The sequence below is a fragment of the Vombatus ursinus genome, unplaced genomic scaffold, assembly GCF_900497805.2.
Source record: "Vombatus ursinus unplaced genomic scaffold, bare-nosed wombat genome assembly UNPS02014945.1, whole genome shotgun sequence".
Lineage (NCBI taxonomy): Eukaryota > Metazoa > Chordata > Mammalia > Diprotodontia > Vombatidae > Vombatus > Vombatus ursinus.
In genome coordinates, this window is record NW_020954723.1 from 25,862,481 (window position 1) to 25,880,119 (window position 17,639).

The window sequence follows — 17,639 nt, forward strand, 5'->3', positions numbered from 1 at the left end:
CTAAAGTTCTAGTCCTTTGCCTTATAATAGCATAAAGGTAATTCTAGATTTTTGAAGGTTGTATTAGAAACTGGGAGTGACTTTAATAAAACACCATGAAGTGTTTTGCACCATTATCTCATTTAGGATCTTAGGGTTTTCAGGGTTGGAAAGGATCATTTGAGCCTCACAGCAGCCTTTGAGGTAGGTGGTAGAGATATTGTCTGCATCAGAGAAAACTGAGGCACAAACATCTTTCTTAGGGTCACACAGGAGTAACAAAGTCATAATTCAGATTTAAATCTTCTGACTTAAAATTCGTCATTCTTTTTACCACATCATCCCATCTTCTTTAGTGATATAAAAGCTATGAGTTTAAGCCTTGATGCTAAATTTGAAGGATTGGCCCCCAGGTGATAGATTATTTTGGCCATAGCTGTTCTTGGGGGAGGTAGGCTACCTGTCTCTTAGGAATGAATGAAAAAGTAGTTTTCAAGCACTTACTATTTGCAAAGCCCTTTGCCAAGTGCTGGGGATACAGATAGAAAATTTAAGACAGTTCCTGCTCTCAAGGGGCTCACATTTAATGGAGGAGACAACACTTGGAATGTTTTAGTCTCAAGTCAGATTGAGAAGTCCAGCTGTCCTTAAGGTATAGCAGCAAAACAGATGTTAATTCATCTTCTTTAATTTCACTTATACTGATAAAATTATCAGTTTCAGATGTTGAACCATTTGACAGTGCCAAATACTTTGGTAGCAAGAACTTTTTTTCCAAGTCTCTTCAGTACCTGTGAATGAAGCACCCAGGAAGCATTTTCTAGGCTGCTTCTCCCCAAGGATTTTTTCCCAGGATGATGGCTTTGGGGAGCTAGGCTAGAAACATGTCAGAGGCCCATGGAATGCTGCCACTTCCAGGGCTCTTGGTTACCTGCTTATTGGTGGCAATTGGTCAACAGTTGGTTTTGGAGATATTGATAGAAGGCGGGTCCCTTCTCAGTGATAGCTGTGGGCCTGTATTGGAAGTAGAACTGGAGGTATTGGAGGTGAGGGGGAGACAGGTGAGGAGTTGCTCTTCCCAAAGTTCTTGAGTTCAGAGTCTTGGACTATCTCCATTGAGGTCTTCAGTTAGATGTCAGTTGTAGTTTGACTTGGTATATGGTTGGTTCACCATTTCTGGACATAGATCTTGATGACATATTTTATGTCACTCTTTCTGTGAAATTTTTCAGTAATGTGTTGTAGTCTGCTCTTGCCTACTCCACACCTCTTAATTTCTTCTTGAGTGACCCTCAATTTTAATTCTTTGGAGATTGTGTTAATCTATGATTCATAGCCCAACAACATCACCAGAAGAATATTGCTGTTAAAAAGATCGGTCTTTATTTCAGAGAAGCTTAGTGTCATTAAAAGCAATATACAACTTCCCAAAGGTATTATAACCCATTTTCTTCTTGTTCAGTTCTGGCCTTACCTTTAATTCCATTAACTCAACATATGAGAAAGATTTATTAATGGACAAGGTCCATCCAGATGCATGTCATAATCTGGACAATACACATTGTTCATCTACTTTTTTCTCCCAGTGTGGATAGGCCAAACTGTCTTGAGTGATTCTGGGGCTTGATGCAATCAACACGATGGCATTTCTGAACAAGGAGATCTGGAGGCCCTTACCATCTGTTTGCATGCTGCACTGGCCAAGCTCAGTTACGCCGTCTGTGTCCATGCTGCATTGGTCGTGCTCTGTTACAGTACCTGATAGCTTTGGAATGCATACATTTTCCTGTTTTATGCCTTGCTTAGTATTGATAATCAGAGGGTCATCTGAAAAAAGTTGATACATCTTTCAAGGATTCTTGTATAATTTTGACATATGCATGGGAGGCACTTTATTGGAGGAGAGTCTTTAAGGTTGTGTTTTCCTCCATTGGAAAAAAATGTGTTTTTATAGTCAAGAAGCCATAAATACCATGGGATCTTGTATTTCCTAAACCTTTCAGTTAATTTATCATAAAACTGTTTTGCTCTAAAATCTAATGTGTGGCTACATACTTGTCATTTGTCATGCCTTTAGTAAAGGTGTCTTTTCATGATTATCCTCATGAAAATTTGTAGAGGTGGGAAAGTATTGCTGATTATTATTGATATTTTCTGTTTCCTTTTTTGGATGATAATAAAGGATAGAAGTCAATTGAAGGGATTCATGACTGCTACATTCAAGTCAGTGAAAAATAATGTGGTTAGCTTTTAAAAGAGTTAAAAGTTAAAAGAGTCCATTGAATAAATAGGTTCAACTCTAATTTAGGATAGAGTACGTTAAGGGACAAAGGAGAGATCCAGAGTATCCAGGAACTTCAGAAAGATAAAAACCCTTTAATAGAGAATTTTTATGAAAAGAGTAGTGAATCTGGATTCTGGGGTTAGGATCCTTGAGATGCTGCTGCCAACTCATGTGACCTTGGGTAAGTCACCTCCCCCTCTCTCTAGCCCTTAATTTCCACATCTGCAAAATGGTGTTTCAAGGTAGCCTCTGAGGTCTCTTGTAGCTTTAAATATTTTGTCTTGAGATTCTTTGAAAGTCTTTTTTTTTCCTCATCCATTGGTATTGTCTCTATTTTAAAAGATTTTGAAAATCAAGTCTGTCAATGACCTCAGAATTGTGTCACCTTCAACATAGATCTTCTTTGTGTATACTTGGTCTATTCTAACTGCTTTTCTCTTTTTTTTGTTTTCTTTAGTGCTCTTTCTACTTATTCTTGAAGTACATTGGGGTATATAATATTAAAATTAAAATGTGGTGGTTCTACTGCCCTTGCTGAAGGGAAGACTTTGTTGCAAGAAATCTTGACACAATTTGCTGTTGTTTTTTTAAATTTGAAAATTATTTATTATCTTTCCAATTTCATCCTAGGCATTTCCAAAACATTGCTGTCGGCTCTCTGGACCTCCTCCCCTTCCAACTCTAGCACCCGTTCATATGAACTTCTTTTCTTTCCACTGCCTCTCACTTTTCTTCAAGATGATTCTGCTCATAATCATCCACCATCCTCCTCTGTTAAGGTTTTACAGCTGAATTTGTTCTAAGTTATAGTTGCCCTTTGCTGCCATATCTTTCCACTTGGTAAGAAGATAATTTTTGTTGGTTATGGCTGTTTCTGAGCTTTCCTGGTTTCCTAATTTTGATGACTGACTTACATTGGTTAAACTTCCTTAGGAAATAGTGATAGTCTGTCAATATTCTCTGGTCCATTTCTCAGTTTTGGTAGTCAATAGCTTGTTTACATAAGTCTATTTGATGTTGCCTTAGTTGTAGACCGTATCTTCTCATTTTTATGTGAATGTGGTATTGGTGGATTTTTATTTTTGCCCACGAAAGTCAGTGGTCTCACTGTATACAGACAGGTCATTCAGGAATGACTTCATATCAGTAACTAGTCATATACTTTCAGTTGAAATATAATTAATTTTATTTTTCATGATACTTTTTTCTCTTCCTTTCCCCACCATGTCCATTCAATTGCCAAGTCTTGTTGGTTCTACTTCTACAACATCTTTTCCATCTGTTCCTTTCTCTCTTCTCACAGGTTACCCATCACCATAATTAAGGTCCTTATTGCCTCTTCCCTGAACTGGAATGACCTCTTAACTGGTCTTCCGGTGTTGTGTATCTCCCCTTGCCGTCGTATCCTGAGCACTGCTATGAAATCCTTAAAATACAGATCTGACAATGTCAGTTTTCTGTTCAAGAGGCCTCAGTAGTTCTCTGTTGCATCTAGTATCAGACACAAACTTCTTTTTGGCACTTAAAGTCCTCTATAACATGTCTCCAACTTATCATTCTAGAATCTATCCCAGCTTCCCATAATTTCCCTTCACACACACAGATTTGAGCTAACTTGGACTGTTTCTTCTACATCACATTCCCTCTGTACTTTGCACAGGCTCTCTCCCACTTGGAGAATGCTCTCTTCTTACTTCTTGGAATCCCTAGCTTAATTCAAGACTCAGCTTAAGTGCTGCTTCCTCCACTAGGCATTTCCTTAGCTTTTGAATTGTTAGAAATGCCCTCTGTTCAATCACCTACTCACTGAAATGACTGTGTGTATTTTGTATTTTCTTATTTGTGTATGTGTTGATTTCCCTAAAAGAACATAAGCTTCTTGAGGTCAGGAACTATTTGTCTTTGTTCTTTGTGTATTCTCCACATGTAGGACTGGTGAACACTGTTCCTAGCTACCTTAATTGTTGAAATCATTCAGCTAGCTCACTGTTTCCAGCCAGCCCCAGACCACTCCAACTAGACCATGCTTCACATCCCATCTAGCCACCTTGCCATCCTTCTGGTCCTACTCGATAATCACATGAATACTAAATATTACTATATATACTACATATCACATACCCACACTATAGCACGTGTACTACCATTGTACAGAGAAAGGGCCAATTTACTGCCTTATGGATCAAGTCACCATTCCGGTGATTTCTCCAGGCACTTTGTTCTCTACCACAACTCCCAAATATATGTTGTCTCCTCCATTAGAATGTAAGCTCTCCAAAGGCAGGGGCTTTCTTGCTTTTGTATTTGTATCATTAGTACTTAGGGAAGTACCTGGTACATATAAGTACATGCTCATTCATTTGTTCATAATAACTGACACAGAGTAGATATTTAACAGGTGCTTGTGGAATTGGATTGAATGAAGCACTCAAGTGGGACTTTGTGAGAAACCACCAAGTACCCTTGGAAGTTAAGAATTAAGTTCATATTAGTGGCCAACAATAATATCTCTTAAAGCCAAAGTTCATAGTCTGACAGACTGTCTGTCCCAATTTATCTTAAAGCATCTTATTTACTCTTACACAAAGTTTGCTTTTGGAATTAGCTGCTGCTGCTTCTTTTTTGCTGTTGCTTTTTTTCTTAGCCTATTTCTAGTATTTTTTCCAAGTGACATTTTTCTCTTTTTACTTCCCATCTAAGCCACACTCATTCTTTTCTGACTCTCCAGATTCTCACACCTTCGCCTCCTCCCACTCCGGCAGATGCTGGGTAGAAGAAATTCAGTGTAAAAAAGTAGGCTGACATTCTCAGTAATTCTGCCCTTTAGTATCAAGATGTTTCTTGCTAAATCAAAGTGGGGCAGTACTATCATTTTTAATTTTAAGTTATCTTTTTTCCACTTGCAGTCGCATAGTTTGTTATACAAAGAACTGAGTAAAAAAGAAATTAGACTAAATATTCCTGAATGGAAACATTCACCTTTAATGATCTCCTAGCCTGTCTCCCATTGGTATTCCAGATATTCAGATTTCTCAGAGGTGATTACCAACTACACACACACACACATACTTTTGGAAAGGGAACAGGGGAAAGACTAAACTGAATTGTCTATACTGGAGGAAAAAATAGTAAACCAGGGAAGATGGTAAGGGGTTTTCATTCACTGATTCAGATTCATGACCCAAAAGAAAAATCATTTTGTTCAGCTGACCAGTCCAAAGAAAATTACAGAATCTGAGAGTTGGAAGGGACTTTAGTGGCTACATAGTCTAACCACATAGAAGGAATTCTCAATAAATAATCCTTATAGTAGCACTATTCTAATGAAGATAGATAATGTTTTATCTGTAAAAGGCTGTAAATCCTAAAAGGCATTTGCAATTGAATTAGTTATATTTGGCTAATAGTTTACTTGAATGGTAGGCTGCCAATTTACTGAAAGTTTGGTTTTAATATAAAATACAAAGTGATTCCTTGGAAAAGATGGCTCTTGAGTATTTAACTTAACATGGACTGAAGCAATATTCCTTCAGCTCCCAAGATCCCCACTTGATTTAGGTATATTAAATAGGCTAAAGGTTCAAAGGTACTCCAGTTTATGAAATGCTGATTTTTTATTTCTTGTGTGTAAAGAACTAAAATTAGAAAAACTTCATTTTTGTTTGTTTTGTTTTTTGTTGGTGAGGCAATTGGGGTTAAGTGACTTGTCCAGGGTCACACAGCTAGTGAGTATTATATGTCTGAGGTCAGGTTTGAACTCATGTCCTCCTGACTTTAGGGCCCGTGCTCTATCCACTGCACCACCTAGCTGCCCCCAGAAAAGCTTCATATTTTCAAATAAACACAGGGGTCCTGCTGTTAAAGTGGGTGGATGAAAGGTGAAATAGTTAAATACTGTATAGAGAGTTGATGGTGATGAAGCCAAATATGCTTCATGGTGAACAGTGCTTAAGGGTAGAGGCACTATTAATATGTACTTGAATCATTTGCTATTAGTTAATTTATGAATGAAACTATTAACTGAAATAAACTGAGATCCCTAGGTAGCTAACTTGATTAATCTTCATCTGCTTTAACTATTGTGTAATCTTTAAGGGAGCTTCACATGAAATTAAATATGGATAAGAATCATTTTCACATTTTCACATGGTGAACACTGTATCAGTGGCATAGTTTTATCATAGTATCTAAGTGCAGCTTTAGTATGTTTCAAACCAAAAGAACCTCAATGGAATTTATTACTGCTAAGTGGCTCAAGTCTACGACTCCTTTCTCTAAGGATAATTTAACATTGAGGAATGGATTTCTGGGGGAGGTTGTAGAGATTTTTGAAATATGGCAAATAATCTTTTTTCTAGGATTATTTAAGCTTAAGGCAAGGGTGAGGACCTCATGTCGTTTTTAGGTTCTTTTGTCAAGCTCTATGATTCTTAGAGATTTTTCCTGATACTTTTGCACTAAGACATATAGGAATTCCCTTTTCTATGGACAATACTCCTAAACCCGACCATCCATCTTATGAATGTGTGCAGTTGTTTGCAAAGATGACTAGAGAAGATAACATATATAGTATAGAAAATTCATTACAAAAGACATTTCTATTATTAGTGTATTAGATGCATTTATCTTCATGTGAAGACTGGATTAGAAGTTCCAGAGAATCAGGATCAATTTTTATTCTTTTTGAAAACCCTTTGTTCATAGCAGGCACTAAATAATATTTGTTGAATGAATGAACAACATATTATGTTTTAAGAGACAAACTAGTAGAGGTATACCCCAACACCTTTGTCCAGATAGATGTTTGCTTACATGTAAAAGACCAACAAAATGGTTGCCTGAGATGGTGGTGGTAAGTTTACCCCAATTAGATTTTGCAGTGGTTATAGGTGGTTTAGATCATACGGTTAGGACCTCAGTGCTATCTAGTATAGCCTCCTCATTATACAGATAAAGAATCTGAGGAATGCTAAGGTAACATGAGTGAAGTATCAAAAAGCAAGTTTTGAACCCAGGTCCTCTGGCTCCAGAGCTTTTGCTCTTTGTAGTAGCTGTCAGGCTGAGCCAGCTTGCCCCCATCTTGCATCCAGGTGTTCTCTCTCTCCCAATGCCATTTCTGCCCTTTCCTTTCCCCACTTTGTTGATTGAAAGATGGGCTAAATTATTATTAGTTAAGTCTAGTTGCATCAGTGCAAAGGTAGGACTAACTCCATGATGGTCAAGGAGGGGAATGCTAGGAGATTTCTGTCCTGAACTGCAGATGTTTATGTCTGGAATCCATATATTATTGGCAACCCGATAGGAGAATTATACTTAAAATAATGACATCTCCAATAGAAGATTTGTGTAATGAGAAGAGCAGAAAAGCCCAGGGATTCCTTCTTAAAGTGCTTAAGGCTTAACATTGAATTCTATCCATCTTGTTTTTGTTCTGTATATAATTCTGTGTTCTGTGGCAAACTCTATTGACTGTGTCCTTTCAATAGAGGAAAGAAGGGAGGTATTAATTCATAAAGTAAATTTATCAAACATTTAAGTTACTGCTGTAGACAAAATATGATAGCTTCTGTTCCTGTTTAAAAGAAGAATTGTCACAACCCTAGGCAGTGTGGGAGGGGGTGGTGGTGAGGGGGAGGATTGGGCAATCCTTTTCCTATGCTGGGATCTCAGAAATTACTGTATCTCTCTGTGAATTATTTCCTCAGGCTCAGAGGATAGTGATAATTCAAAAAGATAGAAGAGCAAGGCAAATTCTCTTGGGCTGCAGTAATTATTTGTATGCCTGTCTTTATCTTGTATGAAATTAGAAATTGCTTGAGGGCACGATCTAACTTTTTCTTAATTTGAATCGCCAGTGCATAGCATAGTCACTTACTTACATTCAGATACTCAGTGGATCTGTGACCTCATCAAATAGATCTCAGGCATCCATCCCTGACATCCTGCCCAACTCATCTATGGCCTTTCATAAGTCTGCCACAGGGTCTCCAAACAACACATCTTATTTTCTTTTGACATCCTCAGGATACCAGTAGAATACATGGTCTATCTACATGCAGCGGTTATCTCTTACTCTGTCCCTGTGACCAACCCATCTATTTTTTCAACCATACGTTATTTTGACAACATTCTTTGTTTAGGTCTTTGTAGTTCATTATGGGCTGTGTCCTGCTCACACCCACTGTGTGCCATTCCATTCCCTTTTGAGTGATATTTATTTTTTTAGTTCTTCAGAGACTAATGTTCCATGCTAGGACTTGTGGCAGATGGGCCAGAAGCTCCTTGATTGTAAAGACTATTTCATTTTGCCTTTTTATCCACAGCACTTAACATAGTATCTAGTAGACAGTAGTCACTTAATAAATATTGGCTGATTGATTTCTATAACAATATTTGTAGAATATTGGTGTTGAAAAGCCTTGCTTATAAGAGGTATATAGCAAATATTTTAAAAATTGATATGAATGAATAGGAATTGACAGGAAGGATTAGTGAAAGATATTATAAAGAAAGAATAGGTAATTTGTTTACTAGCTTTCAGGTATGAGGGAAAAAGAAATATGAGATGATTTAGTTTTTTAAATGAGTATAAGTCATAAGGAGGCAGATTTCAACTCACTGTTAAAGATAAAATTTCCCAATTACCTTTATCAAAAAATGGAATGGATTTCCATATTTAGTAGTGAATTCCATATGTACAAGCAAAAGCTGGGGTGAATATTTGTCAAGGATGCTGAATTTCCACATAACGTTCATGTTAACATCTTCGGTTTCTTGCCACTAAGCTAGCAGTTGCCTATAAGAGGAAGCCTCTTGCATCATAAACCTCACCACATGGTTTCTTCATTATTTAAAACTTCCTGTTGGATTTAGGTGCTTGATAGTTCAGGGAGGGATCTTGCTGAACTTTAACAGAAAACTGAAGGTGTCACTTTAAAATTTTGAGAGTCTATTATGTCGTAGGACCCTAGCTCGTCAAATTTGTTGCTTTGTTATTCTTGAATATTGTTTATTTTACCAATCTGATCTTCCTGTCCTTTTGTTTGTGAATATTAGCCAACACACCTCCTTTAGAATAGTAGGAGAGTGTCTTTCCCACTTGACATATAAGAAACTTATTTTAGCTTACATCTGTATTGAGTAAATGACCAGATCTTTATCTTGGGAAATGATTAGCTTATGCTAGTGATTGCAGACCGGAAAATTTGTCAATAGTGACCTGTGGCTATCACTAAAAGGCTGGGATAAGACATACTCTTGCCTTAGGTTCACTGAATCCTAGGTTGAGAACAAGTTCTTTGTATTGTTGGTACATCAGATAGAAAAGAACTATTATATTCTCCATATAAGTTTTAGTGTCCCGTGTATTTAAAAAATACCTCAGTTCTTCCATTGTTTTAGGATGATTGGTTTTACTAAAATATGACAAATTTCAAATTGATTTTATATTCAGAGGCTATTAAAATAGCTTCTGTATTTTGCCCTATATCTACCAACTTAAAACATTTTTAGATATCTAACAGCTGTCTGCCTTGCACCTGTTTGAGAAAACTTTTCAGTTATACCGCTGCTTTATTTTTTTAAGGCAATTGGGGTTAAGTGACTTGCCCAGGGTCACACAGCTAGTAAGTTTCAAGTGTTTGGTCTGAGGCCAGATTTGAGCTCAGGTCCTCCTGACTTCAGGGCCGGTGCTCTGTCCACTGCGCCACCTAGCTGCCCTACTGCTACTTTTGAGTTAGAAATCTTTTAAAAGAATTGAAAGCCTTTTGAGTGGCTCTTTTCTGACCTTCTGTAATTCCCAGGCAGCACTAGGGAGGAGGTCAAGCCAAGATGTCAATCACCCCTCCCCCCCCTTTTTTTCTTTTAAGCACTAAAGAATAAAAGTATACCTAGGCTTTGTATTGTGTATTACTTAGCTCCCTTTGTAATCCTTAAAGACAGTGAGATTCCTTCTCTCCATATTATCATGTAAGCACTTCATCATCCTTTTGCCTCTTATAGTTTCTCAAATATATTTACCTTTCTGGTTTTCTCTTGTCTTCTGTCTTTTCCTTTTCGATTTTAATTTCAACTTGGGTCTTTCTATCAAGAATGCTTGAACATTCTCAATTCTATCAATAGTTCACTTTCCTCTCACAGGATTATATTTAACTAAGTTACACTTGGTTTGTAAGCCTTTTATCTTCTGCCATTTGGAATATGGTATTAAAAATTTTCTCTTCATCATAGTTGTTGGCACCAGAGTTTTATGTAATTTTGATTGGTTTCTTGGTACATGACATTTATTCTTGCTCAGAATATTTTTTCTTTGACTTGGAAACTCTGGATTTTGCTATAACATTTCTGGCTGTTTTCAGGATTTTTTTTTCCCCTTGCCTAGGCATGATTGATAGATTCTTTCTGCTCTCACTTTGCTCTGTGGGTCAATAGATATGGGTTTGTTTGTTTTTTAACTTTTTAACTTTTTGTATTTTTTAACTATATCTTAGGGTTCTGTTTGGTTATGGTTTTCAAGAAGTTCAATCATGATCATATTATCTCTCCTCAACCTGTTTTCCATGTCAGTTGTTTTTGCTAATATATGCCTTATATTTTCTTTTTCCCCCTAATCTTTTGATTTTGTTCCAGTATTTCTTATTGTCTTCTGTAGTCGTATAATTCTGATTGCTCCATTCTATTTTTCAGGGAGTCAGTTACTTGGGTAAGGTTTTCCATCTTCTGTATCAAGCTGTTTACTTTCTTTCCTTGTTTTTTTCTTATTTTCTGTCCTGGTGTTTTTCTTCCAAGACCTCTTCAGGTTTAGTTTCATTTTTTTTCTTTGCTTCATTTCTTCTATATACTCTTACAGTCCTTGTAAGTCATTTTTTTTTTCCTCTCAGAAGTTCCGCTTTTATTTGTTTGTAGTTACTCTCTTCATCTAGGTTAACCTCTTGATCATCTCCTAAACCATAATATTTCTTCATTTAGATTAGTTTTTTCTTTTGTTTACTCATATTTTATAGCCTTAGTTCTTATGTTGAAGCTTTGTGCTGGGTCACTTGGGGCTTTTGTCTTACCCCTCTGTAGTCTGGATGCCTCTGCTATTCTGAATGAGGCTATTTCTAGACACTTATCTTTGCCTTACTCCCTAACATTTCCTTTAGTTTCCTAACAGTTTAGTTCAAATGTTGGCCTCTTTCTTCTTGCAGAATCCCCAACTGAGAGTTGATTTCATTCCTTGCTGTGACCCTGACTAGGGAGTTGGAGAATCATACTGGTCTCAGGCCTTCTGCAAGATCCCTTGGTGCAAATGCCAAGGTTCTGACTTGGCCTTATCACTTGCCATGTCTCCCAGTTCTCTTGAGTAGGCCATGGACTGTCTCTATCTTCTTGGAGTGACCACTGATTGTCCCCTGCTTCTGTTCTGACAAGCCAGAGCTGAGATTTTGTTTCAGGCCTGCTTAATAGAGCTCCCATTACTTTATGAGACCCCCCTGACGCATTTGGTCAGAAAATGTGGTCACCATAGTAGTCACCATAGTTTTATAGAAAAATGATAGCAGTTGGGCTTTTTCCCCCCCAAAGTAAATTTGTCCACACTAAATTTTAGACACAGAATATTAGACACAGAATAATGGAAATGAAGCCCGTTCAATTTTTTTTCATTAATGATTTATATAGCACATTAAAGTTTACAACTATTTTACTCACAACAACTCTGTGAGGCAGATACTTTAATATTTATTGCATTTTACAAGTGAGAAAAATAAGGCTTAGTGTGAGGTTGACTAACTTACACACAGATAGGCAATCAGGTAACCAAGAAGTATGAGCGCTGATACGTGAAGCCAGGTCTTCTGATGCTGATTCTGAGTCAAGTATTATGTCCAAGTCATTATGTATTTTATCTTCTGGTAGCATTCTTATTTTTTAGGGAGAGGGTAGTGTTGGTGAATCTAAATTTTTGAGAAAGATTTAACTTCTTAATAATTCTTGTTATATTTTCTATTTCTCCAGGTTGTGTACGTTAAAATGAACAAATTACGGCAGAGTTTTAGGAGAAAGAAAGACGTCTATGTTCCTGAGGCCAGTCGTCCACATCAGTGGCAAACAGATGAAGAAGGTGTTCGTACTGGAAAATGTAGTTTTCCAGTTAAGGTAAGAATCATTGTTATGGTAGAACCTATTTTGTTGTCACAGCTATCTGGCAAACTACTTGTATATATACGAAAGGCAAATGAGATAAAAAATAAGATAAAATCAGGTATTTATTTAATAGCTGAGACCATGTGTGAGAGATGCAGGTCGGGTGTCTATCCTAAGTTCAGTATTCATAGGTGTGCCTCAGGAGGAGAGGAGTCTTCAGGTTGCCGAAAGAGGGGCAAACTAGCCTAGGTCTGAAATGGAGAAGGTGAAAATCCTCTGCTAATCAGTAGTGGGATTAGGCCTTGTCAGAAGCTCCTGCATTTCTAGCCTGGGTGAGATGGGGAGACTCTGTCTTTAAAAAAGGGAGGAAGGTTACATTAAGGTTTGTTTTAGCTCTGACATCCTACGAATTTGTTTATTATAGGGAACTTCCTAAGGTGGAAAAGCAGATTGATAGGTTTTAGAAAGAAGGATTAGAACAAAAAGGATTCTTTTTTTTATTAACCCTGTGGTTCCTTCTAAATGTATTCACAAACTTTGTTTTGTTTTTAAATTTTTTTCATAAAGTACCAGCAATTTGGAAATTTGTTCTTCAGATATTCCCTGTGCTAATCATTTTGTGAAGGAAGTAAAAATAATCTTTAGCTTCAAAGACCTCTGTGTTATATTAAACTTGATTAGTTAACATTGATTCACTTTAGAAGTTTTAGTCAAATGAAGCACCTTCAAGAAAGATTCAAGGTTTAATATTAAACTGATGAGTTAAATCTTTTGTATTGATTTATATACACGCTAACTAGTGATGTAGCATTGTATAACTGTGAGTCTTCTTTTTCATATTCTTGTTAACTGTCTCTTAAAAAATCCAAATGACAAACTCAGAATAAGGTTTCAGAAATTAAAAAAAAAATCTATTACGTATTAGAAAAATACATATTATTTGTTGGGTAGGCAGTCTATCAATAGTTATATCTTGAGTCTGTGCTACAGTTGACTTTGATGAAAAGGAGAAGAAATGAGACCACACACAGTCTGTTTTTTTAATAGCAGTGTTCCCCAGGTAATGCTGTAGAACAAGAATCGTGGATGACAGGAATCATGGACAGAAAATGAGGTATAACAGGTAGATAAGATAATCCAGGTGTTTTACACTGATATATGCAGAGCATGAAAATAACCAGAGGAAGGTGTCCTGCATCCTAGGTGAAGCCTTTATGGAAATACATGGATAGGAATCACACTGGATGAAAAAGTGTAACTAGGTTGTAATCTCCACTTGTAGAGCAAGTACCTATGGTAATGAGATCATGGATATATATTCAGTATTAGAATATATGTGTCAAATGAATATCTTGTTTCATTTTCTTTCCATTCATTTGCCATAGATCTAGTTGATCTAAATTTAATTTGTGAAGAATTTTTTAGTAGAAAGCTACTTCTGGAATATTAAGATTCTAATTGAAATCCAGAGCGGTACGTGAGAATAAGGAAGCCACAGCCTGTTTTCTGAGAACTAATCACCTACAGTGATACTGATCCATTAAAAATATTTGGCTTAAGGGTTAAGTAAAATATAGTCCAACATAAGTATTAGTTATATTTATAAATTAGTCCAATTATTTTAGCACACTATTTAAAAGTTTTAAAAGTTAGAATTCAGGTATTTATAGATAGTGAATGGATTGCATAGCATTCTGAAGTCAAATGGTTCTAAGGATCTATTTAGAAATATGTGATTTTTAGTTGTTTAACGTGAGGCAGAAGATAACGCACTGTTTTCTTCTAATTCTCACGTGCACAGGAAATTGAACCAGAGGAGATGGACTTCATAAAGTGGAAATTAATGTTATAAATTGGAGATAGCTTACTGATTTAGAGGCAGTCTTAGTCAATTGTCTTCTTGAAATCCCTTCCCTGTTGCTTTTATCAAAAACAATTCTGAACCTGAAATACACTTTTTTATAGGTCTGAAATAGGTTTATACTGAATATACCTGGGTCAATGGTAGCTTGCTTTTTATCACTCCTAGAAAACATTCAGTTCCTTTCTAGCCTTTACTTTAAGTATGTTTAGTGAGTGAGCTACTTATAAATTAGTTTGCTTGGGAAGTAGATCTGACTTAGGGTGAATTGGGAAGACTGATCTGTAGTTGTCCAAGCAAGTCCAATTCAGCCTTCTTTGAAGTCAAGGTCAAAGTGTAGCTTCATGAGGCAGAGGGTGTGGTGAGTCTGAAGGTTTATGAAATGGATGCTGTTTCAAGTTTAACATTTCAGTGGGTTTGAACCTTTAAAACTTCGCTGGTCTAGAGCATTACCTTTGGAACTGGGAACTATTATATCTTCTAAAGCTTGAGGGACAAAACTATATCTGTATAAGCATTTGCTTGGGTGTATTTGCTTTGTTATAGAACTGTTTTTAATCTTTGTTTTCAGGTGATTTAGAAACAGTCCATAATGTTGTCAGCACCAAAAAAATATATGGCAGTTTTATTTTGCATTACAATTTGAAACATTGTGGGTTACTAATCCTATATACCAACTACACCATTGGGTAAATCATTTCTGGGCTACAGAAGTATCACTTCTGATATTTGGCATAAATTACAAGAGAACTTGAAAGTAATTTAATCTCTGCTGTGTATGTTGACGTTCTAGTGATTAGGTATAGGGAAAGACTGAGTATTAGAATAATATAGTAAATAGTTAAACAGGTTAAGATTTTTGGATATGTTCACAAAGCTGTAACTTGTATCTGCTTGCTGTTCTACAGGTTAGCATTATAGTGGCAACTCTTATTTTCAGAGATAAAGAATTATGTTATAATTGAAATAATATCTGCCTCAGGACTTATGTTTGCATTATCAATTCAGTTATACTAAGATTCTCCCTGTATTTGGCTACTCGCATTTATTTGGTAATAATTTTTGTTGCCTATTAAGAGACGAGGAACAATGCAAGGCCATTGAATTGTGATCCAGTAAAGGTGTTTGGTCATCTGACTGTATATAATGATGTAGATTAAAATGAACACTATTGAATAGATTGTGGAGGTCAGATTTATCTTCAGATTTTGTGAAGATTTGGCTTAAGGGTTAAAAAAAATAAAATATAAGGGGAAGGTAGGTGGCACAGTGGATAGAGCACCAGCCCTGGAGTCAAGAGGACCTGAGTTCAAATGTGGTCTCAGACACATAAAACTCACTAGCTGTGTGACTCTGGGCAACTCACTTTACCCCAATTGCCTCACCAAAAATATATGTATATATAGTCCAACGTAAGTATTAGTTATATTTATAAATTGGTCCAATTATTTTAGCACACTATTAAATGAAGTGGTAATTATTTGCTGCTTTGGTTCAGAACTATACAAAACATGCTACCTAATTTTTAATAGTTGCTAGGAAGCATTTCAGCGTGATCAAATAGGGTTAACCAGATGGAAAGTTGAATGTATAAGCAGTAAAAGTACATACTTGTTCTGCCTTTTAGGTCAGATCTTATCTGTTTGAGTGACCTGCCAGATGGCATTTGGGGACCAGAACTTTCAAGGATTAAAAATGCAATTTTGTGTGTTACACAAAATAGACATCTGATAACCATACAGCCAAGAACTTTCAAAACAGAACTCAGACCAATTTCATCTTTAAGCTAACTCATACTGGTAATGATTTATTCAGTGGTCTAACATATGTGCTTAACATATTTTGGTGCAGGATGTTGGTAATAGATCCTTTTTACTTGAATTTTCTCCCCTGAAAACTGCTCATGCACGTAGCATGTTTTCTTATCTCCGTAGCATTTTTTATAACAATGGAAGTGCATACTTTATGAAAACATAAGAATGGAACAGACAGGCTTTCACAGGCTCTTTCATTTCTGTTGTTTTCTTTGGTATGCTGAAATTCTTCCGAGTAGTTAGCTGGATGGTGTTGGAATCAGGAAACATGGGTTTAAATCCCACTTCATATATTACTAGTTGTGTGATTTTTGGAGAAGTCGCTTAACTTCTCTGAGGCTGTTGTGAAGAAAGTGCTTTGCAAACCTTTGAGACATCATATAACGGCTTCATGAAAAATGTCCTGCATATAAAGTCCAAAGAAAAGAAACGTTTTCTATCAATGGCAAAGTTCTAAAATTTTTATTAATAGCCAAAATGCAACAGCAAATTTCTATTAATAGCCAACAACAACAACATGCAACAACAGGCCCATTTTATCAGTCAGAATTCTGAGAGCCTTCTCAGTGAAATCCTAAGTTATCCGTAAGAGAGTAATCTCATCATGTGTGATGGACAAACAAAATGGATGAAAGACACATCTTGTCAAGATTATTGTCCTGATTATGCTGGTGGTCTTAAATGGACCACACCATGCAGTATCTTGTACAGCACAATAATAGTGTATTTTAACCTTGTGTGTTTCAAGTTACAAACTAGTTCTTACTGCTATCAATTCGAAAGCTAATCTTTTCACCTGTAATACAAAACAAAACTGTAGCAACTGTATAACATCTATGTTCATAGAATTATGGTAAGAAGAATCTTAATGATCATCCAATTCAAACTCATCATTCAAATGAAGAAACTGAGCTGGTGAAGTCATTTGCCCAGAACTGGGAGTAGAACTCAGGTTTCTTTGCACTTGGTTCAGCACTTTTTCTTTTGTATCTTACTGTTTCATCATCTTCCCCTCAAACTTATGCATGGCATGGAAGTGGGGGTGGGTTGAGAAAGGTCAGGGGGAGAAAATGTGTGTCTCCAGCGAATAGGAACTTTGAATGTATTGTTATTGTTGAATATTAATATAGGGAATATGAAAGTTTGAACTTAAAGTACAGGGAATGCCTTTTTTTTCTCTTTGATTTGCCATATCCTTGAGGGCAGGAGCTAGGTGTGAGCAAAAGTGTAGCAACAATTAGTTATAATTCGTACATTAGTGCAAAGTACTTTGCATTCAGTGGATCTTAGTAAAATACTTTTTTTTTTTAAATGAGCTACCTTATACCTAGAAAAATGTTTCTACAGTCCTAAAACTTTAGGAACCCTCGTCAGTGTTTCCTCAGGTGGTCTAATTTTTGTATTGGTAGAGTATGTTCTTGGTTTTTTGGTATGTGGTTTTTCTTTTTGTTTTTTTGTGAGGCAGTTGGGGTTAAATGACTTGCCTAGGGTCACATAGCTAGTGTCAAGTGTCTTAGACCAGATTTGAACTCAGGTCCTCTTGATTCCAGGTCTGGTGCTCTGTTCATGCACCACC

At 36.4% G+C, this 17,639-nt stretch overlaps 1 protein-coding gene across 6 annotated transcripts in view; it reads left to right on the forward strand.

The window, feature by feature from the left end:
- Positions 1 to 17,639, forward strand: part of NUMB (NUMB endocytic adaptor protein) — a 169,488-nt gene that overhangs the window by 70,869 nt on the left and 80,980 nt on the right. For all 6 annotated transcript variants that reach the window (XM_027844814.1, XM_027844810.1, XM_027844812.1 and 3 more), the window contains exon 2: positions 12,260 to 12,400. In XM_027844814.1, the coding sequence (XP_027700615.1) occupies positions 12,275 to 12,400 (126 nt within the window). In that variant the 5' untranslated portion in view covers positions 12,260 to 12,274. The remainder of the gene's footprint in view (positions 1 to 12,259; positions 12,401 to 17,639) is intronic.